Raw genomic sequence first — 26283 nt, forward strand, 5'->3', positions numbered from 1 at the left:
TGCTTCCCTCGCCCGGTCCCAGGATAAATGCTTTTCTTTATCATAGTCTTGCTCAGTTCCTGGAGTGTGGTAATCATTTGGACTAGTTGGTAAGGTCAGAGGGAAAAAGCTGTCCTGCCCCTCCTCCTCTCTCTCTCTCTCTCTCTCTCTCTCTCTCTCTCTCTCTCTCTCTCTGTGTGTGTGTGTGTGTGTGTGTGTGTGTGTGTCCCTCCTCCTCTCTCTTTGTGTGTGTGTGTGTGTGCGCCCCTCCTCCTCTCTCTTTGTGTGTGTGTGTGTGTGTGTGTGTGTGTGTGCGCCCCTCCTCCTCTCTCTTTGTGTGTGTGTGTGTGTGTGTGTGTGTGCCCCTCCTCCTCTCTCTTTGTGTGTGTGTGTGTGCCCCTCCTCCTCTCTCTTTGTGTGTGTGTGTGTGTGTGTTTTAAACGAAATGTTGCAGTTTAGAAAGGGTAAGGCTTAAAGCAAATAAGGTAGTGCCTTTGTGCTTTTCCTTAAGCTATTCATTAATATAGTGTTCATGTCTGAATTCCTGACTCCTTTGTTGCATGCCTCATTTTCCCTGATCTATCCTGTCTCAAACCAATCCAGGGAGGAGCTGTAGTAGCAAGGGTGCCAGCCTCCCCTTAGTGCTTGTGCTGAGAACCCCTAAGGGAAGGCCTGCTTCTAGGGGAGTAGAGTAACCCTGACTCTGAGGGATGCCCTCTTGGCAAGTGATCCCAACTATCCTCACCCATCCCAGGTGTCAGCTTCCAAACCCAAAGCCTGAAATAATTGCAAAGAATTTTTTTGGCATGATGTTAATGTCCACCTTTCAAAGATAGAATTGCTTTATCATTCAAATGTATTAAATGAAATATAAATCCAGGAGGATATGATAGTACCATCCATTTTTGACAGAAATTTGATGTATTTTGGGGGTTTTGCCTTGAACTTTTATGCTCCTCATAGGTGTTTTTTATCCTTATGTAAAATATTTTCATTCCACTTGCCTTACTGAACTTTATCCTACTGTGAAATATTTTATGCTTTAAGTTTTATTGTTCACCTAATAAAAGAAAATTTCTGAGATGTCTTAAATTTAGTTACAGGCTAGAGGATGAAGAAAAGAGATAAAGAAAAGCTATTCAGCTACCAGCTTTTGGTTAAAATAAATAAATAAATTTTAAAACACTGAAAACAAAACAGAAACTGAAAACCCCACAAACTTGTCACACATTTTTAAGCATATTCTGAAACCCTTGACTCAAAACCTGAAGAAACAACAATATTGGTTATTGTCCTATGATAAAACTGCTTGTACCTCTGCTTTTCATAGCCAGTGTAAGCTACAGAGCTTGCTTTCATCAGTGTTTTTTGCCTTGTTTTGTTCTTAATATGTGTTCTTGCCTCTGTCCCATGAACATTTTCCAGCTGCCCAGCCCTACTGCTGGTAGCTGCAGGAACTTGTCCCAGGGCCTGGTCCTTTCTTTTTCTGGCTAGCATCTGTAATAACTCAGTGAACCCTTTTTAATTTCAGAGGTCCCTTGGTCTCTGTGGAGTTTAGGTTTAAATACATGCTTAGCATAGATCTCTGTAATGAAATTAGAAGTGTGTCATTTGTTTCTCATTTTTAAATGTTAATTTTCTGGGTTATTAACAAAATTACAAATACATTGTAAAGTACAACTTTTAATAAGGATTTTTTTAAGCACTTCATATTATACTGTCTAGATGAATTTTACTCATCACTAGAATGAGCTGGGGTTCAGTGTCACCTCTACACCTGTTTTCATTTTTATCTGCAAGTCTCTGAGGCACCCTGTTTACATGGCTTACTACAGGTTACAGGAGTTTTGTTGTAGTAATGTCTTTAACTGCATTTGGGATCCATGCTGTAATTCTGTGCCCCTCGGAGGTCTGGGCGAATGAGAAGTATGCTGTCTTAGAACAGAAGAAGGCAGTGGTGAATCCTTGTGGGCAGCACAGCTCGAAGCCTGACCCAGGTCAGCAGTTTTAGGGAGAGCACAAGCAAGTTGAGAATTGTGAGGGGAATCTACAGCTGCCCTGAACAGCAGCCTATATATATATATATATATATATAAATAACTATTGAGTATTTGAAATGTGGCTAGTATGGCTGAGAATCTGAATTTTTAATTACATTTAATTTAAATAGCCATGCGTGGCTAGTAGTCATGTTACTGGACAGCACAGCCCAGAAGGGCTTTGAGCAGTTACTTTTTAGGGGCCCCCAGAAGAATTCACATTCCACACTGAAGACTGTTACATGTGGGGCTGGTATGCACCCAAGACTGGCTTTCCTCTTTAAATAGCAAGGTATAAAAATATTTCTGTCCAGATTAGAACACTTTGCTCAGTAAAAGGTAGTGTGGGAAAACTACACAAATCAACTTAATTCAGGTGGTTTTTATTTAGATTTTTTTTCCCTCTATGAACCTTTTTATACAGTAGGCACCTTTTGTATGGCCTTGTCTCTTTGAACTGAGATGTGCTATAAATATAAAATTCACACTGGATTTCAAAGCTAACTAGGAAAATAGAATGTAAAATGTCTTATTAGTATTTTGTATTGCTTCTGTGCTAAAGCAATAATATTTTGGCTCCATTGGGTTAAATAAAATATATCGTTAAAAATGAATTTCACCTCTTTCATTTTGCGTTAAATGTGTCCACTAGAAAGTCAGAAATCATGTGCATGACATATTTCTGTGGACAGTGTTGCTCTAAAAGGCCAGTAAGTGCAGTCATGATGTTCCAAGTTTACTCGTGCTCAGAGACTCAACTACCTCTCCTTGGAGTTCAAGTATAAGTGAATATTGAGTTGTATCCATAGGGCCTTGATTCCATCTAAAGTTTTAGCTGTTGGACTTGGTCACAAATTTATGTTTTAAAAATGTCCCTTAAGCCAGGTGTAGTGGCATACATCTGTAATCCCAGCACTTGGAAGGCTAAGGCAGGAAAATCACAAATTCATGTTAGCCTGGGCTACATAACAAGATCCTGTCTTAAAAAAAAAAAAAAGCCCCTCTCCCACCATACCATAGTATCAGCTAATTATGTAAAATGGGGAACAGTGAGAAAAATTGGAAAAAGTACTTATTTGTCATTCTGTTACCTAGTGACAGTCATTGTTAATATCTTATTAAACAGCCTTCCTTTTTTGTCACCAGTTTATGGGAGTTTCTTCAGATGATTGCAGTCAGACTCTCTGCATTTTATAATATTTTACACATAATATTGTACATCAGAATTTTCTAATGTTGCTACTCTTTGTGATATTGTATTGAACTGCAGTCTCCTTAACTATTGTTATGTTAATTAATGGGGTTCCCCCCCAGTGCATATTTAAAAACTAAGTCAGCGCTGTAATGAATAATACTGTGCAAAAGCTTTTCCTGTATTTTTCTTGGAATAGTTGACAAAGAGAGGAATTACTGCATCAATAGACAAAACATTTTTAAGAGTCTTAAAATAACAAGTAGTGAATTAGGAGCACTAGTAAGCTTAATGGAGGAAACATTGGAAACAATTAAAGAACCAGAAAAGGATGTTACCCAACACTACCATTGTTTCCCATTGCAGCTGGGTAAGAAAAATAAATCAGTACAATATAAACATTGGAATGTAGGGGTAGAATTATCCTATTCTGTTGTAAAGCCCAACAGAATGAATTCTATTAGGTACATGATTTCAAAATTAACACAAAGCAATAGTGTCCTTATGTGCAAACTACAATTTGAATAATGGAAGGAAGGACTATATTTACAATAGAAAAGCATAAGCAAAAGGCCTAATATCCAATAATTAGCAAGACACAGACAAGATCTACCTATATGAAGAAACTTTCTAATGGTCTTGGGGACACAGAAAACCAACTAAACATGTAGAAAGGTTCCTTGATGCACCATTCTAATAAACGGAGACTAAGGAGGGGAACAATGTCATTTTTCAAAGTATTACTATAACAATCCCAACAATCTTTTTTGGTCACTCATTGTTGATTCTAAAATTCATGTGAAAAAAATTCTTGCTTGTTTCTAGCCAGAAAATGCCTGGAAAAAAGCACCAGATATGGGATGCACTATTAGAACACATTAATAATTAAGCTGGTGTAATTCTGAGACAGGAACCCTAAAAATAAACCTACTTAATGAGTACTGAGTATCTGATAAAGGTAGCATTTCAAATCAGTGGGGGACAGATGTCATAGGAACAACTGGGAAGCATTTCAAAAAATAAAGTTGGTTTCAAACCTCAGCCCATACACCAGGATAAACTCCAGATTTATGAGACTTAAATGTAAAACTACATATAAGAGCAAGGAACAGTGATGTGCACCTGTAGTCCCAGTCACTCAGAAGGCTGAGGCAGGAAGATCACTTGAGCCCACCAGTTGGAGCCAACCTGGGCCACATGGTAAAACCCTGACTCAAATAAGTAAAATACATACATGCATACATACAAAGTGACATATATATATATATATATATATATATATATATATGCACCCATCAACTCTTACTACTGCTGAAGTATTAGGGAAAAGAACACAGATTTCTTTGATCATATTGGAGTACAGATTTTTTCTTTTTTACTATAAAGCAAGAATCTGAGACCATAAAAGTAAAGAATAGCCAATTCAAACACATAAAACATTTATTGTGTGGAAAAACTACTTATAAAGAAAGTAAAAAAATCAAATGACTACCTGGGAAAAAATATTTGCATAATATCACAAAGGACAAATTTCCCTGATACACAAGAGCTTCACCAAAACTGATAAGATAAACAGCCCAAAGGGAAAATGGGTTCACAGAGAAGTACATACAAATGACTCATAGTAAAAGATGCAAACCCAAACTATACAGAAACAACATTTTTCTTTGATCAAAATGGCAAAGATCCAAAAGTTTGATAATACACTGTGATGGTGACATCATAGGGGAAAAGCATCCTCCTACCCTGCTGGTGGGAGTATAGACAACACAGCTTCTGGGGAGGGCACTAGGGAATATGAGTAACAGGCACATATAAGTTATCAGTGATTCTGCTCTAGAAATTCACCATGCTGGTATAGCCACACTGCTATAGTTTGGATCCAAAATGTCCTTCAAAGGCCCATATATTGAAGGCTGTGGCACTATTGGGAGGTGGCAGAACTTTTAGGATATAGAGCCTAGTGCAAGGAAGTTAGGTCATTGGGAATGTGCCCTTAAAGAGCATATTGAGAGCCTACCCCTTTCCTGTCTCTCACTTTGCTCCCTGGCTGACTTGAGGTGAGCAGCTCTGCTTCACCACTTGCTTCCCCCATGATGCATTGTGCTGTCACAAGTCCAAAGCCACAGAGCCAAGTTACCATGGCCTGAAACCTCGGAAACCATGAGAAAAAACAAACATTTCCTCCCTTTAAGTTGTTTTATCTCAGGTATTTGTCATAGAAACAGAAAGCTGGCTAACACACACATTCATGAAATGGTGTATGAAAAGGTTATTTACCATAGGCTTTTTTAAGGTAAAAGATTGGAGAGATCCTAAAAGTTCAAAGAAAGGAAGTGATTAAACAATAGCATCACATGTATTTGCTAACCAATAGGGTTGGTTCCTCTTAAGGACAGTGAGAGAGAATCTGATCCATACTTTTTTGCCTAGCTTCTGGTAATTTGCTGGAACTCTCTGGCATTCCTGTGCTTGTAGAAAGATCACCTCAATCTCTTCCTTCATCTTCACATAGTGTTCTATGTGAATATTTTCACCTTTTACAAAGGAAAAAAATCAAACTGGATTAAATGACTTCAGTATAACCTCGATTTAGCTAATGTCTAAAATGAACCTGTTTCCAAATAAGGTTACATTCTATGGTCTTTGGGGTTAGGACTTCAACATGTGAATTTTGAGGAGAACACAATTCAAGTATAACAATACTTTCATCCATAAAAATAAAAAGTGAGTTCTTTATGAAATGGTATGACCCAGGTGCAGGTCCTTACTCCCAGCAACTCAAGAGGCTGAAGCAGGAAGATCATTTGAGCCCAAGAGTTTTAAGTCCAGCCTAGGTAGTGTAGGCTGGCTCAAAAAAAGGATGAAAAAAAATCGCTAAGATGCATATTAAGTAAAGAACTCAATATGCCACTGGGCATTATAGTGCACTCCTGCAACTCCTAGCACTTGTGAGGATGAGCTGAGAGGATTGAGAGTTCCATGCCAGCTTGGGCTATACAGCAAGACCCTGTCTCAGAAAAAATGAAAACAGGAAGGGAAGGGTAAGAAAGGAAAGGAAAGGAGAAAGAGAAAGAAAAAAAAAAGAAGGGAGAAAGAAAAGGGGGTGAGGGAAAGAAGGAAGAAATATTCCAAGTCATAATCTTCTATCATTTGTGTAAGAAAGGGTGAAAAGAACATGTGCGTATTTGTTGTAGGTTCATAAGAATGTTCCTAAACGTTTGCACCAGAAACCACCAACAATGGCTGACTGTGGAGAGGTACCTGGGTTGCTGGAAAAGAGGGGTGGGCAGAAGAATTTTTGGTGCATATCCTTCTTATGCTCCTTGCATTTTGAACCAGAATATACTATTTGTTCAAAAATTATATTTAAGCATAATAAAATTTAAATTCAATCAGACAGGTAACTTATTCTAGAGGAGAATTGTATGTATTTATGAGGCGCCTAAACATAAGTAAACAGTCTCCCAGGCACTGGGGTTGGCTGATTTGGTTTTTTCTCTAAATTTGCAGGCCTGAAAATTACCTGGTTAACATGCTGTTACCCAATTCAATGGTCTGCTCAGGGGTCTGCCTGTCCTGACCTTAAGTCAATTATCTTTCTGACATCCTCGTGGCATTTTTCTTTACAGTAGGAATATGTTCCGTATTAAAGAAATTTACCTTCTGAATTTGCCAGGAATGTAACTGTTCTCTTTCCTGTTTGGCCTTCAGTGTGGATGACTGATTTCCTTTCACAAATGGAAGCTTTATAGTGCTGTGCAAAACCTGTATGGCAGGTGGCGCTGTTGAGCTTTAAACAGAAGGGAGAGTGGGATGAACCTGAAAAAGTTGTCATCAGCAGCTCTGGAGGGCCAAGTCGCAGTTCCTGGGAAAGGTCTAGAAGGAACAAGTAGCCTTCCAGCCATCCTCATTTCTGAGCCCTGTGCAAAAGGAGATGTGTCTTTTTTTCTAGAAATCCTGACTGAAACTCGCATCTACAATGATAGTCACAATAGCTATATCTCCCCATATAACAAATTACCCCCACAACTTAGTGACATAAAACATTTATTCCCTTGCTGTTTCTTTGGATCAGGAATCAGAAAGAATTTTAACTGACTGGTTCTCACTAAAAATCTATCATGAGATTCTAATCAAAATGGGGCTGCATTCATTTGAAGAAATGCCTTGGTTGTAGTTGGAGGATTTGCACCAAAATGGCTCTCCAACATGATTATTGGAAGAAGGACTCAGATACTCACAATGTGGGCCTCCTAGGGTGTCCTCATGAGTGATCCAAGAGTAAAGCCAAGACAAAATCTACAGTGCTTTTTATGCCCTACTCCCTGAAGTTGCACAACGTCATTTTTTGTCATAGCCACACCCAAGAAAAGGGGAATTAAACTCCAGCTTTTCAAAAGAAATATTTAAAAATTGTGGACATATTTTAAAACCACAACAGTGTTCCTATAACTTATCTTACAATATGAATGTCCCTCTTTTCCAAAGAACCAATTGCTCCATTATTATTTACTCATTACTTACCTCCCTCCCTCACTGATTTGAAATACTTTATCACATTAACTCATTATATAGAAAACGGCCTGTTATGGGTCACCTATTTAGTTATATATCTCAATTTGCTGTTATTATGTCCGAGTAGCTCTAACTATTGCAGTGGTCAGAAAACTTTAAGCCAGGCCACAAATACCCTAATAGTATAGCCCTAAGAGACATGAATCAAAATGTGGTATACTAAGTAGAACATTGATAGTGTGTTGATGATGGGGAGTAGCAAATGCTCCCCAAGGAAGGATGCGCCAGCAGTAGCAATAGGGTGATGGGGGCTCTGCCAAGGTAGTGATCATACTAGAAGTGAGGAAAACTGGGGTGTACAGTGGATGTGGAGTAGAGGAAGAGGACTTGGGGATAGATCAGCAGATCAGATGGGGGAGGGGATACCATAAAGAATTGCACCTGGGCCCCATCCAAAACTCAGGATGTGGGACTTTATTTCACAGGTGTGAAATGAAGATGTGTGTGATGAAAGATTTGAGTCATAAAAGCAATAACATCTCCTCTGCATCCCACAGAGATGGCCTCAAGAACAACCTAACATGGGACAGAGTGTGGGGTATCTGGTTAGCAGGTGGGATGTTGGGGGAAGGTGGCCCAGACATACTATGTGAGCAAATCAAGGAATCTGTCAGAACCAGAGGTATGTGACTTCTGATTGTGGCAGGGAGAGACCTTTCCTGGAACTGAGCGGTTTGCTCCCAGATCTGAGCAGAACCACAGAACCACCAAGGCTGATACTCAATCTGAGGACCTTTAACCTCCACCTTGACAATTCCAATTCAATAATACATGGGGTCCACAGCAAGACACTATTCTTCACCCCAGGGACACAGAAACAGGAGGAAGAAGACTGCCATCTAGAAATTAAAGTATTAAACTTCAGGCAAATAAAGAGAATCTGTCTATGAGAAAATAAGCCAAAAAACTGTCTTAATGAATGTGGTGAAGTTTATAAAAATCCCAAATCACAAAGAAACCAAAGCGTGAAGGGCTGGATTAGGATTTCAGTTTGTGAGCTTGCCTCCCTAGTAGCCATTCCAACCTTTCTTCTTGGCTAACAGATCCCCAAATTATAAAGGGCAGCCATGTGCCCAAACTCATCAGAATTGGTGTAAGATCACCAGGCATAACTCTCCTTCTCTTTTTGCTGATATGCTACTTCCCAGTTGGGACCAATTTAGGCCATTGAAATGTGTGGGGAACTCTACTATGGGCTTTGGGAAGTATTTAATTTTAAATTAAAAAATAAAAACAGTGCAAAAGAGAGCTTGCTGGTATTGCCATAAAACGAAAGGGCTGACCCTCCCCCAAGTACTCTTGGGGGAAGATGTGCAATGCTTAATTCTCTGCATCAAATTGCCCAGATATTTGGTCAAACAGTATTCTAGGTGTGAGGATGTTTTTGTGAGATTAACATTTAAGTAGGTAGACTGAGTCAAACATATTGGCCTCTTTCATGTAGATGGGTTTTATCCACATGAACAAAAGGACTCACCCTTGCCCAAGCAAGAGAGAATTCTTCTTGTTTGACAGTCTTTGAAAAAGATGTTGCCTACCCTCTCCTTGCTGTTTTCAGATTGATTCTGGAGTCTGCCAGGCTTCAGCCAAAAACTATGCCACTAGTTTTTCTGGGTCTCCAGCTTACTGACTCAACCTTGCAGATCTTGGGATTTACTGTCTTCCTAATTTGCCTAAGCCAATTTCTTTGATAAATAATCTTCCTTTTATTCCTCCCTCTCCATTTCCATGATCATCTCACCACTAATTCAGCTTCCTAGTATTAAATAAAAATTATAGGTGGCCATTGTTTTGGATTAGGCTACTGCATTGGGCCCCAAAAGACCAGACTAAAAATCAAAATGGAGTCATCCAAGCTAAAGTTCCCTATTACCAAACTGAGACTAAGAAGTTTATCTGAACTTCCAAAACATTATATGGGAGCCAAAATTTCCCAAACAGGCTGGCTCCAATTGGCACAATAATGAAATTTCTCTGCCTTTCATCCTCAAACCCTTTAATCCTTACATGAAGTAACTTGAAGTAATTTGATGTTAACCAGTTATTTTTCTATTGTTCTGTTCCTGCTTTACAAGGAAAGTGACTTTGAAGTAACCAGTATAGTTTTTGTTCATTTGCTTCTGGTTTTTTCAACCTCTTCTGTTCAACTCATGGGACCTTAGTCTAGAATTTAATATAAAGTTAATTAAGATTTTAAAATTGTTGTAATTGTTTTCCTTTGATACCAATTACCAAGGAAAGCAGAACAGAGATGCCTATCTATGTGACTGTTTCAGTCATTAACCCATAAAGTTCTCACTGTAAATTAGTAGGTGAGCATTTGTGTTGATCTATTTGCTGTCAGTCTGGATAAGGCAAGTCAGATAAGAAAGACAAGTTGGAGTTTCTGCTCTCTAGAGCATGGGTTGTGGCAGACTTCTTTGCCAGGGTTGGCAGTACTCAGCTTCAGTGATATTTACATACCAACATCTACACACACTGCAACCAACTTCTGGTAAACATCTATGTGTCAAGTATGGGGCATGCCATTTTATAGGCCATCTCATTTAATCCTCAGGACAACACTATGATGTAAATACTTCTGGCAGAATGAGTCTGGATGGACTGACAAAAAAGATGGGTCCAGGTGTGACTGTAACTATCAGGAATCTCACTATCAACAATCAAAGGTGCAGACTCCAATGAAAAGCAAAGACAAAATGTCTGTGAAAACATTAAAGCTACACTAAAGGATAAAAACTGCTAGTAGAATGGGCAGCTGCTTGGCAGATGAGTGATGCAGCAGAGACTTTGCAGGCACTGCGATACTCTCTAGTGTGACTGGAACCAGTGAGGCTCCAGGGAGGTCTCCAAAAGGGTGGATGCCTCTACATGACCCTTGGGTACCCTGTTCGTGAGGTTGTAAAAAAAATTGGAATTTCAGGACTCATTGAGGTAGAGACTAAGAAAGTTGATTGGTAAAGCAAAGCAACGAAAGAATAGTGCACATCACAGAAATGGGTGCTAGGTACAGGTACACGTGAGAAGAAGCACAATGAATGAGTGCTATAATATCAAAAGTATTTATGGTGAAAAAGTAGGCTGGTGATTTGGCTTAAATTCCATTATGATGAGTGTTTTCCTCTGCACTGCACCCTTGATATATTTAATCATTCTTGCTGCTATACTGTTTTTACATTACCTTTTGGGCCAGAGATATCAAGTGTGATAAGTTTAGTAAATGTGGGTCGCTGGTATAGGTGTCTGTTTTCCTTGATCATCCTTTTAATCAAAGGGTGGGTTCTGTCACATGCTCCCTTTAGGACAGGTGTCCTATCTAAAGATAATTTTTCCCTACTTTGGGAACACTTTTGTGCTCAAAGGAGTCATTTTGCCAAATGTCCCCCCCTCCCCAGAATAACTGTCTTTCTCTAAAATGTTCTTGCTCAGCTCCCAGAGTATGCTTTTTTACTGTATGTTGCAGCTTAGTGAAGGAGGGTGGAACTTAAAGCAAAGAAAATAATGCTTGTGTGCTTTTATTCAAGCTGTTCCTGAACATGTTTATCTCTGAATTCCTGGCTCCCGTCTTCCATGCCTCATTTTCTCTGATCATTGTCTCACTTGTATGATCCCAGTGAGCCTGCTGGCTTAAAAGAATTTATGCCTCACTCTGTGGATTACTGCCTTCAGGGGCAAGAAGAGCCTGACCCTCCCCTCCTTCCCCTCCAAAAAAAAGGGACGACATGTAATAATCTCTTCCACATGCTACATGTTAGGAAAAACGAATTCCACTCTTCCACATACAAATTTTGTTTTTCAGAACAGGGTGTAGGGCAGCTCATGGTGCAGTCTGACTTCCCAGGGAATGCAGGCAGAGAGGAGCCTGAAGTGTCAGATTCCAGGCCAAGTTTCCACCACTTCCCTGACGCCAGGATTGGGGATTTGGCTTCTTGCCATCCAATACAACCCCAAGCCAACACGCAACCAGGACGCGCAGGCACCGCTGGGGGCGCCGTGGTGTCTGGAGGAACTTGGGTGCAGGTTCTCTCTAGCCAAACCCCTTTCTCTGTCTCCGCGAAACTGCAGCTCCGGGAATCCATTCGCCCCCAGCCCTTCCTTCCGTGCACTTGCCAGCATATCTGGCCATCTGCAGACGCGTGTCCTTATTCTCCTCCTGGAGGGCCACCACCCCAGCCACAGGCCTGTGCAAATGCGGGACCCAAGGGGACGATTCGGCCATTTCTGCTTCTGCTATGTCAGAGCTCACTCCTCATGTTCTGGCCGCCTGCTGCCCTTTGACCCACAGAACTTATGTGCCTGATAGAGGCTGTCACTTAGGACTTATCCAAGTTTACCCCAAACCAGGGCGGCTGTGGCTCGATAGAAACATAGAAATTCCTGAAATTCTCCAGGAGGACTAGTCTTTTCTTAGTTCCTGAAGTCTTGGCACAGAAGTTAAAAGGTTTGTAGTCATTCATGAATGACACAGAAATCCCCTTGACCGCACAAAGGCACTAGGGGGTCTTTGGAGGAAGGGGTGATTTGGAGGTCGGGGAAGGAGTAAGTCTGACAAGCCTTCCTGTGCTTGGTAGAAGGACAGGTCAACCATGCCTGCGGCTGACAAGAAGAATCTTGGACCAAAAGGGAGAGGTTCCTATTATGTAAGTGATTTAAGCCCCAGTGAAAATCGTGACTGCCATGGACAGAAACGTGTTATAACACATGTGTATTAAATCTGAATTCATGTTGTTAAAAACACCCATTCCTCATTGGGGGTGTTAGGGAACCACCTCATTATTTTGAAAGCTAGTGAATAACAAAAAGGGGAAAATCACTTAACTTGTACCTGAGTTATAACCGAATACTAATATTTCTTTTATGATAGCTTTCCTGATGATCAGTGGAGTAAGGGATGAGATTAGGTTATTATTGTGACCCCTAATGAATGGACAGCTTTACGCAAAACAAAACAGAACAAAACTTCAAACAAACAAACAAAAAAAACCTCCGAATCTGGTAAGTCCCTAGGCTTAAGGAAATACAAGAGATTCAGCCAGCAAATACAGACTATGGGAAACTATCAGAAATTTGACTCCATCTCTTCAACATGAAAATTGCAAGAAGATTAGAAAAAGAAAATTGCAAGAAAAATAAATAAATAAATAAAAGGAGAGGAGATAATAGGTTCAAAGACACTAAAAGAGATAGCAACTAGTTTATAAAGGTTGGAATTCATTTTAATGCTGAGTCAACATAATAAATATATTGTCTGTAAGACAATGAGAACAATGATATCTGATGATATGAAGTAAATATTAATATTTTAATATTATAACAATATTGTGGTAATTTTTGGAAGTACCCTCTTTTAGAGGTATCCATGAAATCCTTTTGGATGAAGCAATATCATTTCTGAGATGTGATTCAAAATTATGTGGAGGACTGGGGGGCGGTAAGTGGGAGTTTGGTATGAGATGGCCAGGAATTGGTAATTTTTCAAGCTAGTGAGGGATGCTTCTGGGTTCATTATATTTTAATTTGTATATGTTTGAGCATTTTGAAATTGGAAGTTAAAAAGGAACTGAATAAAGGTATGGTTTGGGACAGGAGCACACCCTTGGACTTTGCCACAACAATCACTCCTCCATCAGCTAGGTTATATTAAGACTGAATTGTTGATCCCAAGTTCATGTCCTGGCCAAGTTGATGATTGAAGACACTGGACCAGGAGTTAAGAGTAAAGCAAGCAGAGAGTTTATGGAAAGGATAGAAAGCTTCCTGAGAGAAGGGATTTAGTGAAAAGAGCTAAGTCAAAAAATGGCTGAAGTCTAAGAGGTGATATAGGACTCTGCCTGATTAAGGTCCTCTATTCTACCTTGAAACTAGTTTGTGATTGGATGTCATTTCAGTTGATTTTCCACTGAATCACCTGGCCACCACATCCTTATTGAACTGGACATTTCAGGAGGGTCTGGTTAGCTCGTCCTGGCCTCCAGGGTCATCATTTACACTGTATAGCTAACTTTTGTTATCTTGGTGAGACATTTGTTGTGTTATTTTCCTTGAGGACCCTGTTTCTCATCTCTTTGAATGTTTGTTTTTAAAGATGCTTTCCTGTCTCCCTTATCTAGTAGAAAGACTGCTATATTTTATTACTTGGTGAGAGGTCTGCTCCTCCTGTCTTCTTAGATGCTTAATTTTAAAGTTGGCTTCCTATCTCATCTAAGGCAGAGTTACTTTTGCCATTTTATCCTCTCACTTTCTTCTGTTATTTGCCCCGCTCACATTTTCAAACTCACTTTTGTCATTTGTTCCCCTTACAATATCAGTTCAAGTCTGATAATGATGAGGACACATAGACCTTTCTTAAGGTTTCAGAAGGAATGTAGGGTGCTGTCTCATTACCACTGGGTGGACATAGAAGTCCAGCTTCCTCACTGTACTTCCCTCAATACCCAAGGAAGGTATGGGCTTTTCACTATCCCTGGGTGGGGGTGGGAGTTTCAGCTCTCCACTAGGTGTCTCCTATACCATCCTGGCTTCCTCTAGAGGGAGTGGCTTCATTACTTCTGGGAGATGGTGAAAGTCCTGACTCTCCAGCAGTCTCCTTTGACCCATCAGGGAGTGGGGGGACTTACTGCTGGATGTGGATGCAAGTTCTGGATCCACTGTTGGGGGTGGTAAAGGCCAGGGACTCATTACTGCCATTTCTAATGTTTTTAATACTCTCTCCCAAGGGGAAGTTGGGGGGCCTCCTTCCAGCCTATGAGAATACCAGGGTAGGAAAGTCTTCACAAAGCCTTGGCTGCTGTGGGGACAGGTGAGACCATAGGTTTTTCTGTGGTATTTGCCTAATGTACACTGGTTATTTCTTAAAGGGCTTCTTTCTTGCTAGATTGCCCCTTTTTGGTGCTTAGCTCCAGAGATACGGCTTTTGTTGGGGCTTTTTAAAAATGTTTGTAGACCCATTTTTTTGTTTGTTTTGTGTTACTGGGGCTTAAACTCAGAGCCTAACACTTGAACTCTACCACTTGAGCCATGCCCTCAGTCCTTTTGCTTTCAGTGTTTTTGTTTTATTTTGTTTTGTTCTTTTTTTTTTAGGGAGGGTGTCATGTTTTTGCCCTGGCTGGACTCTGACCACCATCTTCCTACCTTTACCTCTGAGTAACTGGAATTACTGATGTGCTCCACTATGCCTACCCCACCCCTTTGGTTTTATTTTTTTTCTTTCTTTCTTGTTTTTTGAGTTGCTGGCTTCTTAAACTGTTAAGTCCGGGAAATATAAGGAAAACAAAACCAAGGGACTCACCAAAGTTTGTTTCCTCTGAACCGGAGGTCATTGGAGTGTCAGTATTCTCTACTCCTGTGGATTCTTTTTGCTTATTTTATTTATAATTTCCAGGGTTTTAGAATTCAACAATGGACAAACATTATGCAAAGAGAGATAGTTCTCTTGACAAGTTTTCTGGGAACCTCAATCATATTTCAGGTTAGAGAGATGGATGCTGCTCACCTAAGTCTCATCTCCTAGAACTTGACTCACTCTGTGCCTAGGAAACTCTGAAGTTTCCTGAGGGAACAATAGCATTGGGGGAAAGATTGAAACTGAGAAAAGAGAGAAGAACCAAGGCTTTGACCATATCTTCCATGTCATCTCGCTGACAGGGCACTCTCTGGGATGTGTTTTGGTCCATTGGGGGAACAGGTTGAGGATCTTTCCTCTGAGTGGGGAGAGCCTAGCCATGTGGCAGGTAATAGGATCTGAGTGAGGATGAATACCCAGGCCCGCCCCATATGCTTTTCTTAATAAAACCCTTGGTATTGCTGACCCTTCTTTCTTTTAGTTCTTCAATTGTATGCTCTGCTCTGTTGAAGTGATCATCTAATAGGCACCATCTCAGGCTTCTGTATCCCACCTGGATCCCTGAAGGCTGTTGTTCTCCAGGTTTCAATATTTTGTTCACATCAGTTCATCCATTTTTGTGATTTTAATCACCATGCCTTCCAAATCCACATTTCCAGTTGCTTCCAGAAAACTTATTACTGAACACTTACTTGCTAGTTGAATCATGCATGCCTGAAGCAGGGGTGCATTAGTTTTCTTGCCATCATAACAAATTACCACAAACATAGTAGTTTAAAAACATAAATAAATTATTCTCCAGTTCTGTAGGTCAGATGTCTGACCACAGCTCACATTGTCTAAAGATCAAGGTGGTATTCCTTTCTGGAGGCTTTTTGGGGAGGACATATTTTTTCTGCTCATTCGTTTTGTTTTAGGACTGACATCCCTGTTTCCTTGTTGACTGTCAGCTGAGGTCCATTTCCAACTTTCAAGTCTGCCCACATGTCTTGGCCGGCCATATTCCTTCCTGCATCTTCAAAGCCTGCAGTGGTGGATTGAGTGCCTCTTATGATTTGAACCTTTTCTCCCACTTCAGTCTAATCTCTTTATCATGCTTTTAAGGTTTCAGCTGATTATGTTGGGCACAACTACATCATCCAGGAATTTCTCTGTCTCAAGATGAATACCCTTAATCACATCTGCAAAATATCTTTTCCATGTAAGGTAACATCTTCATAGGTTGTAGGGTTTAAGATGTGGATATCTTTAGAGACTTACCATCATTATACCTACCAAAAGGGTCCATTTTCCCCTCTGTAGGAGAGGCTACTTGCTGTTGTCTCCCCTTCTCTTGGTTTACACTGGACCACATTTCCCAGCCCCCCTTATAGTTGGGTATGGGCATGTGACTGAGCTCTGACTAATGATTTGTGAGTGAGATCCAGGCCCCTATAACCTGAAATGTACATTCTTCTATATTTTTTTTGCTCCTGGTCTCATGGGACAGAGAAGACTGTGTCTCAAGTAAAACACTCTAAAGACATGTATAAAAGATGATAATTCCAAGAATTCTACTTGCTAAAGCAATTGAGAGCAGTGTTACTTCAGTGAATGAGCATGTTCACTGCACAGTTATGCCTTTAAAAACCTGAAGTTCTCATACCCATTACTCCATCCTTTTACCAAGTCTCATGAATTTAGTCTCTAAATGTGGCATCAAAATGGCTGGCTCTAGATCTGGGCATGGTAGCACATACTTGTAATCCCAGCACTAGGGAGACTGATGCAAGATGGTTATGTGATTAAGGGCAGCCTGGGCTATGTGTAAGTGTCTGGCCAGCCTAGGGCACATAGAGAGACCCTGTCTCAAAAAACAAAAATAAAGTGGTTGGCTTTTCACTGTTAACTCCTCATCTCTTTTCTTCGGTTACAGTGGCAGTGTCTTAACTTTTTGCCACCAGGGTCTGCTTCATTACTAACTCTCCAGACCCTTCTCTGCTTACAGACAAAGTCCCAATTCTTAGGCACCATACATAAGGTCCCCAATGACCTCACTACAACTATTGGCTTTACTTCCTGGCCCTTTTCTCTGCCCACACTGGGTTTCTTGTGCTCTTCAAATCCCATGTCTCCTCTTCCAAGGCCTGTAGCCATCAGTTTCCACCCCTCTTTGCTTAGTCAGCCCTCATTACCTAAATGGCAACTCTTCTGAAAGACTTATTCCATTAATGCCTCTTATATTGACTTTTTCATCTGTGGTCTCATGTTCCTGATGCAAACCTGCCACATGCTTTGTGGTTTTGTTTGTATTTGAACCTTTTCAGGGGACTATTTGTTGAATGAATACATGAAGTCCAGACATAAAAAAACCCCTCAGAGTGCAAACATCAAGTTTGAACTGAAGCTGCACCCAGGATGGGTCTGAACCCATAGGTGCGAGGTGGAGATAAGTCCTGATGCTTTTGCCTATATGGTGTGGCCTCTTCTTCCCCACTTCTGGCCCATCACGCTGCTTATCACCTTCTGATCATTTCCATCCCTCTCTAACCTTATCTTTCACTTTGTTCACTGTAAACCATTTTATAAGGACATTCTGATCATTGAACCAAACAGAAATACTTCCTTCCCTCTCCTGAGCTTCTTTTACTTTCGTTTCTCCTAGGAGGTAACCTTAATTCCAATCCTCCCAATCATGGCTGGACCCTTTTTCTTATTCCTCAAACTCACCAGTCACAAACCTTCATCTCCCCCTCAACTCACTTCATTTCTAAACTTGTTCCACTCTAACACTCCCTTGGTGTTTCTCAGGGGATGTAGGCGTCATATTGCATATGAAACATAGATTCATTTGTGATTCCTCTGCCTATTTTCAGGGATTTCCAGCCTCTTGTGTGGCAGAGACTACCTCTTATGGGCAAAGATAAAAATACCAACTTCCCAGCTTCTCCTGAGCTCATTCAGGGACAGATGCATGGTCATACTCACACTGATTCACTGACATGGGGAATTTTTCTTGTGATGGATGGTGTAGGAGTGGCTGAGAGGGATCCCCTGAGGAGACTAGCAATGTGAACGTGAGAGACCCACGCCCAGCAGTGGCAGTTGTGAGTTGTGAGTTGTGACCTGATCATGTGGGGCTCTGTACCTTGGCTTTCAGAGATGTTGCGAGTTACCCAACAGCCTTTAAGCAATTGCTTTTCTGCTCGCTTCTAATTAAGTCAGTTTTCATCACTTGGAACTAAGTGACTGAATCAGGAATCAAGGTGAGAAAAATTCTTTTTACTTGCAGGGACTTAGCTGGTTGCTTGGTCAGAAAAAGCTTAGAGCCAGAAAAATAGTTAGAAAACCACATATATGCACACGGTGTAGGTGGCTGCCCTAGTATTTCCCTAACTCTTATTTTTACTCCCAGGAGACGTTGTTTGGGACCAGCCACCCCTGAGAGAGGTGTCTGACCTCACATCCATAGCCTTTTTTGGGAAAATCAGTTCTTAGACAACCTCATTAAATGCTCCAATACCATATTCTGCCAGTTCCTGGGCATGGACACCCTGTCAAATACCTTCTTCTCCCAATCCTGAGGTGATGCTGGCAGCCTACTTCCTAACCTTCCATAGCCTATTTAGCTTATTCTCCCTATCATTCATGGGACCATAACTCCTACAATCCAGGGGCCATATCAGCTGCTCTCCTTACCTGTTCTAGGATGATGATCCTCCAGAGGTGGGTTTTGAGGTCCTCAAATATCCTACTATCTGCAGTTATTGGCTAGTCCTAGGGAGCTCTGACACTGTCTTGGGCATCACAGTATACAAATGTACCCAGGTTCTTCAATAAGATTGTGGTTCTTCCTGTATATTATCCCAACCATACCAGTGTCCTTCCACATAAGCCCACTATTTGATTTTAGGCAACTTTGTGTAATCCATCTATTCAGATCTCTCTCATAATCAATTTCTTTCCCAGCAACCCAGCCCTGTGGCCAGCCACTAGCCTCCTTAATTCCCACTGTTATTTTCATTTTGGTCATGTGTCATTTTCTTGGTTTTAAATAGTCGTTGTGTTTTCTTGTAAGTCACTAAGCTTCCCTAGGATGATTATTAGATTTATTCCCCAAGATGGTGTAATACAAGGTCACCAGCTCATATCTGCCTATGCCCCTAACATGCATCAACAAGCTAAAGTTTCTTTGGGGAGTCTTGAGATTCAGGTAGATGATTGTGAGATCCTGATGGAGGCTAAGGGTGGGTGGGTCATTTTGAGAGTGCAGATTTGTACCCTGAGTCAGACTTGCTGATCATCCTGCTGAGTTCAAACCTAGTCACTGTTTTCCAATGGGTTTTGTTATTGCACCATGTCCCCATGAACCTGCTAGCAAAACCATTTGCCAGGGGTTCTAGAGAAGTCATGAACAGTAATGACTTTGCAGGGAAGCCTCTCCTGCCTGTCGACATTGGTCTTGGTAGGGGACATGAAGGTTATATTGCAAATCAGCTCCAACCCTCTTGGCAGCGATTCTGTATTAATTTGCTTGCATAAGAATTCAAATAGAGGTTCACCCATCTGTGCTATGAGGACAGACTGGCTGACCTGTGTCTCCAGCAGATAGAAGAAGTTGTGTCTCAGCTTCAACCCTCTATGCTAAGAGAAGAGCTATCCCACTCATGGAAATAGCTGCTAGAAGACTACTCATTTGAGACTCCATGACAGATTTACCATCCTCCTCCCAACAGCAGATCCTGATGGGGTGTTGTCTTAGCTCCAGTCAACACATGAAAACTAGCCTAACCATGTAAGAAGCTGCTAGGAGACACTAGAATGGGCATACCAGTTTTTTTTCCACCACAGAATTCCTGAAAGCACCTTGTCTCAGTTCTGGCCCTTTTCTGCTGTAGGCAGGGAGCTATCCTGCCTAGGAAGGAAATGCAAGAGTGTGCTCTGTCTATGCCCCTAGGATAGACTTGCCAGCCTCTATCTCACAGAAGATCCAGAAGGGGCCCTGAAGCTCAACTCTACCCTTTTTAGGGTATAATCTGGGATCAATCTTGATGGTACAGAAAACTCTTGGGTGATGTACCTATCTGTGCCAAAGTAGACAGTTATGCTGGCTTCCATCCCATAGCAGATACTGTAGGGGCTCTGACTCAGCTAGGGCCCCTTTCCTCCAAAGTCCCAGAATTACCCTTCTGGTGCAGCAAACTCCTGGGAGATGTGTCCATAGAGACTTTACAGCCTCTGATCCATTTCCATTTGGAAAAAAGGCCTTGAATGTCAGCTCTAGCCCCTCTCAGCTATGGTCTGCAAGCAACTCTGCCCACATAGGGAATTGCTGGGAGTCTTTCCAGTACCTCCCAGTTTGGCTTGCCAATATCAATTTCACAGAAGTTCCTGTATTAAACCTGAAGCTCAGTTACACACACAACCCCTACTGTAATATGGGAGCAGTTTCTCCCAGCCAGGTCATGCTGGGACAATGCCTATTTTAAAAAGCAAAGGGATTTCATTGTGATATCTATATCTATATCTATATCTATCTATCTATCTATCTATCTATATGTATAGTGTACTTTGATCAAATTCACCCTGTCTATATTACTCTGTCTAAATCCTTCTCCCCCTTTTAATATTTCATTATTAAAATATGGGTTTCATTATGCTATTTATATACACAATGTACTTTGATCATGTGTACCCCATCATTTTCTGTTTTCCCAAGGCATTGACTTGATTTATCAAGTGCTTCAGCATCTGGCCTTGATCAGAGTCCTGGCTCTGAACCTAAGACAAGGGAGGCAGGAACAGGAATTGCCTCACAATGTGCCAGGAAATGTCAGTCTCACCTGCTCTTTATTATTCCTTATGGAGTTCCACTTGTTCATCTGGTACCCCAGTTACCTTGTGCTGGTACGAACTCTTTTTTCAGGGCTAGATCCTTATGCCCCATATAGCTTTGCCTGCCAGACAAAATACCCTGGCATCCCCATACCACTGACCCAGGAAAAAGTCCCCTCTTACTGTGCTGCACCCCCTTTCTACCTTCATTTTCCTGGTCTGAGATAGATGTTTATGGCCTGCCAATAAATGCAGTGGTTCAAAGTCCAGAGTCTCACACTCCTAACGCAAACTGCCATGCCAATGACAGGGAGACTAAGAACAGTACAGTCTGCCATCAGCTCATGTTGAGCCTCTCCATATCTTCTGTACCCAGGACAGTTGGCTTGATCATCTCTTCTCTCAACCTAAATGGTCCACGCATCCCTGCTGTCACCTGTTTTTTAGTATGAGTGTGATCTGCAGGTACACCCATGGTCGTCATGCTCTTCTGGTTCTCAGTCTACTTAACCTGGTGTCAGGTAAGCTTCCAGGCTGGACTGCTTTCTGTCTTCTTTCTGTTGATTAACAGCTTGAATTCTTTAGCTACCATGATCACAACACAATGGAATGGGATATATATATATATTTTTACATTTCACTGGCTTCTTCTACCCCACTGCCTGGTAATTACCAATGCCAGGACTATGGGGAAATACAGAACAGTGGTGGGAAGGAATAAGGCACCATTAAAACTATTGCAGTAGGAGGAGGCAAGGGGATTAGAAAGAGTAATAGAAGGGAAGAATTTGATAAAGGTACATTATTTGCCTGTATGGAAATAGGAACAGGGAAACTAAAGAAAGGCAATGGTCATGCAGAGGGTCCACACCAAAAATGTTACAGGGAATAAATTAAACTTTTGTTCTGGATGGGTTGTGGAGTTGTTGGGAGGTCTTTAGTAGAATACCCAAATCTGAGTTGGGTGCCTGGTTGGAAGGAGACACTGTTTAGGACATTTGGGGAAAAGATGTTCTGTCCACATGTGGATATGCTGATTGGAAATACCTGGGATGTAAGATCTGAGAGAAGAGGAGAAGAGGAATAAGTTAGAATGTGGCATATTCTAAGTAGAAATCCATTCTTCTTTCAAGTCACCATCAACATAAAGTCTGGTGTTTAGCGGGTTGAGTTACTGAATAAAATTCACAAAGGTAGCTGAAGGCTGGAGGAGAACTCTGGTCTCTAGCAGTCAGTGTTCAACTGTTAAAGGGTCTGTTTGCTCAGGCTGCTTTTCCACCTGTCTACCAATGTTTGTTTTGCTAAACAAAGCCAAGAAATGGGGAATAGGGACATACATAACATGCTTCCTGTTGTCACATCAAAATTCATTGTATTACTCATAAAAGAGCCACTTAAGGTAATTCTCATCAATTTTCTGAAGAGTTTTTTTGTCTGATTTCTGACTGGTAGAGAGAGAGCAGGATAAAAACCAATTTTTAAAACAACCTGATTTCCTCTGTGTATGAATGTTGTGTATCACAACTTTTCTAATGTCTGTTTATTTATTATGACATTCAAATAATATCACATTTCCGGCAGGGCTAATGGGATTACATGACTTTATATATATAATATAGCACAGACATTCATTGGTGCATTTTAATTGTTCAGCTGCAGACAGTTTTTTTTCCTTGTTAGTCCTCAGGAAAAGTATCAAGATAAACAAAGCTGGATAGTGCTATTGAAACAAGGAAGGTAATCCAGTGTGAACTGAACTCAAATTTGGACAGAAGTGACTGGATTTTTTAGAGGAAGGATGAAAATATAGAGGTTATAGCGTATCAGCTCAGTAGAGTCAGGAAAATAAAAAAATTAAGAAGGGTTGGCTAATATAAATGTGATTAGGCCAGCTGTGCTTCTAGGTGGCAACTATTACAATTGGAATTCTATCCACCATCACCCCCTCCCCCACATAGAGACTGGAAACAGATGTCCTGCCCTTCTGGATAATTATGTTCATAAAGAATGGCTTTCAGGTCTTTCTCACATATATAGGCATATATGTGTGTGTGTGTGTGTGTGTGTGTGTATGTTTGTTTGTTTGTTTATATACACACATCTTAAACGGCCAGAGGAAGGATTCACAAACCTGAGCTATATTCAGTAAATGCTCTTAGAACTGGAATCAGGGACCTATGTCTGGTGTTAAGTAGGGGAATATGGAGAATGAAACCAAAGGGGGAAAGTACCAAAAGAAAGGTTTTAATGGGCAGGTTAATAGTACTATGGAAAACTGGAACTCAGTCCCACTGAAACCTTCTAGAGAATCTTGTATGGAAAACTGGAACTCAGTCCCACTGAAACCTTCTAGAGAATCTTGTAGGGATGGTGGAGTAGTACAAGTGGTAGAATGCCTGCCTTACAAGGACAACACCCTGAGCTCAATCTCCAGTACCATCAAAAAAAAAAAAACCCAAAAAAAGAACTTTGTATATGGGGGCTCAGAATCATCCCATTACCCACTACCCATTGTCCTTCACTGTCTGAGATGTGCCCCAGCTTGTTAAAATTTCTGTATTTCCAAGATTCCTTCCAACTGACTGCAGGTTCCCAGGGCAGGAGGATTTGCTGAGCAGGGATAAAGTGTCATTGGACAAATGTCCATCCCACTACAAGGGAATTCAGCAGTGGGGAGGGAAGGGATAGGGCCTCAGTGTCTGCACTGCCTGGTCAGCAGCTGGTCAGAGATCATGCAACAAAATCACATTGCATGTTAATAATACTGTCTTTGAAGATGCATTAATGAAATTCATTTTAGAAAGATTTATTTAAAAAAAACAGTTAAAATAAGAAATGATCGACACTACACATTTTAAAATTCACTTATTTGGAAATCCACAAATGGGACCAACTTTGCCTCTGATAAGTGTGCACATATCATACACATATATGCATATGTCATAAATGAACACAAGTGAATTAATCAAGAAATATTCCCTTGGCAAGGTGTGTTCACAAACATCTGTAATTTTAGCATTTCAGTGCTTGGGAGAGGGAGGTAGGAGGATCACAAGTTTAAGGCCAGCATGGGCTACATAGGGAGACCCTGCCTCCCACCCTAAAAGAAATGTACCAAAGGCAGTGGTGCATATAGAATTTGAATGGACTAATCCTGCATAGTTTGTGGACACTTTAAGAAAAAAATCAAATCATTATAGATGGTAAGACTGCTGTAGGTAAGGAAACTTACTAAAATTATCATTAAGTAGAGGAGCAAGTGAGAAAAGAAATTGGTGCACACCATTCATAGGTGTAACCATTGTTGGTGGAGCCCATACTCTATGCCTGGCCCTATACTACACATGGGGTGCTGTGACCCATTTTCATGGAGCCAAGAGTTGTTCAGGGGACCCACATGTAAACAGTTATCCCACTTGAAACAAAGGATGAAGAAAGTTTCAAGATGAAGATGAAGACAAAGCTGCATCAAGAAAATACAAGCAAAATGAAGGTAAGCCATGTTGGTTGATATTTGGTCATTATCCAAGGCTAAAATCATAAAGTGGAAAAAGAAAAAAATTACTTCCAAAGTAGAAAGATATATACCATGGAAAGGATATGTCACCACATGAATGCACAGAAGAGTAAGTCTCTGAAATAAGACTTGAAAATTTCCTTGCCACAGTGTTATAACATGCCTTTCAGATTTTGGCAGAAGAAATAGATTAAAAAATAAAATAAAGGAAGCAAATATATTTTATCTATGATTACAGAATATATTTTTCTCTATCCTATCTCTGAAACATTTTACAAAACAATCTTGAGTTTGAAGGAAACCTAAACAAATTGCCCTAGAATCTAAATGATATGGCCACCCACTTCTCCTAGGTCATTGGAACCAGGACTTTTTTGTCATTCAGCAAGGAAGACAGAGAAGTGGGTGTTTGAGTTTTTAGTGAAGCAGAGAGGAGAGGCTCCAGTTATAGCATCTGCATTTGAAGTGCCTTTCATTTCTCTGAGACAGGTTTTCTCAACTTAATGGATCTACTACTAATAAAGATGGTCTCCAACTTATGATGGCTTGACTTACAATTTCTGAAGTTTATGGTGGTGCAAAAGCTATATGCATTCAGTAGAAACCATACTTCGAATTTTTTATCTTTCCCCTGGCTAGCGATCTGTGTTATGATACTCTCTTGTGATGCTGGGCAGTCACAGTAAACCACAGCATCCAGTCATTCATGAGGTCATGACAGTGAATAACTGATACTGTGTTGCTAGCATTTTGGGGTGTTCTTTTTGTGCTTCTATAATGTCTACAATATGCCTATCTGTGTCTCCTGCTTGTATTGTATTACATGTATTTTCAACTTACGATATTTTCAACTTACAATGGGTTTATTGAGATATCACCTCAAAGCAAGTTGAGGAGCATCAGTACACACCTCTAAGGATATCTTTGATGACTGAGTCAGGGAACGGATATGGATTTGTTCTGTCAAATGTAAAGGGATATAAAGACGCAAGTCACATGGTTTAGTAAGAACTTGGCATGTGTTGTAACCTTTGCATATCAACGCCTCACTCCAGCCCTGAGTAAGAAACACCAAATGTATTTTGTTTTGTTCATTTATCCTGTGTATTTCCTTCCACAGGCCAGTGGCAGGTGATTGGGCCAGACAAGTCCATTCAGGTTTTGGTGGGGGAGAATGCAATCTTCTCTTGTTTCCTGTCTCCTGAGACAAATGCAGAGACCATGGAAGTGCAGTTCTTCAAGAACCAGTTCGATGATGTGGTCCTTCTCTACAGAGGTGGGAAAGACCAGAAAAATATGAAGATGCCAGAATACAGAGGAAGAACTGAGCTTGTGAAGGACTCCCTTTACAGAGGACATGCCACCTTGAGGCTGGATAAAGTCACTCTCTCAGATGCCGAGATGCCAGCCTGCATGGGTGCTGGTTCAGCTCCCAGACCCATGGGCCGGAGGCCATTTGGGAACTACAGGTAACAGGTCCGTTGCTAATTTCAGAGAACTCAGAACTGAGTTGTCCTATTGGAACCATCCTATAATTTATAAGCAGTTTGTTGAACTGCAGTGAAGCCATCTGGTTCTGAATTTCATTGGGAGGTTTTTGATTACTGGTTCAGTCTCCTTACTAGTTATAGTAATGTTCTGTTTGTTCACAATTCAGTCTGGCTAGGTTGTGTGTTGCAAGAAATTAGTCTTTTTCATCTAGGTTATCAAAATGTGCTGACATGTATTTCTTCATAATACTTTTAAATATTTCTTTTGGTGTTTGGGGACAGAGTTTTACTACTTAGCTCAGGCAGGCCGGAACTTGCTATGTAGCCCAGAC

At 40.8% G+C, this 26283-nt stretch overlaps 1 protein-coding gene across 1 annotated transcript in view; it reads left to right on the forward strand.

The window, feature by feature from the left end:
* The window catches only part of LOC109692219 (uncharacterized), an 89616-nt gene that overhangs the window by 1576 nt on the left and 61757 nt on the right, over positions 1-26283 (forward strand). The window contains 2 exon segments of the mRNA XM_074057402.1: positions 25582-25850; positions 25853-25937. Coding sequence (XP_073913503.1) covers positions 25582-25850; positions 25853-25937 — 354 coding nt within the window.

Source organism: Castor canadensis, chromosome 16 (assembly GCF_047511655.1).
Source record: "Castor canadensis chromosome 16, mCasCan1.hap1v2, whole genome shotgun sequence".
Lineage (NCBI taxonomy): Eukaryota > Metazoa > Chordata > Mammalia > Rodentia > Castoridae > Castor > Castor canadensis.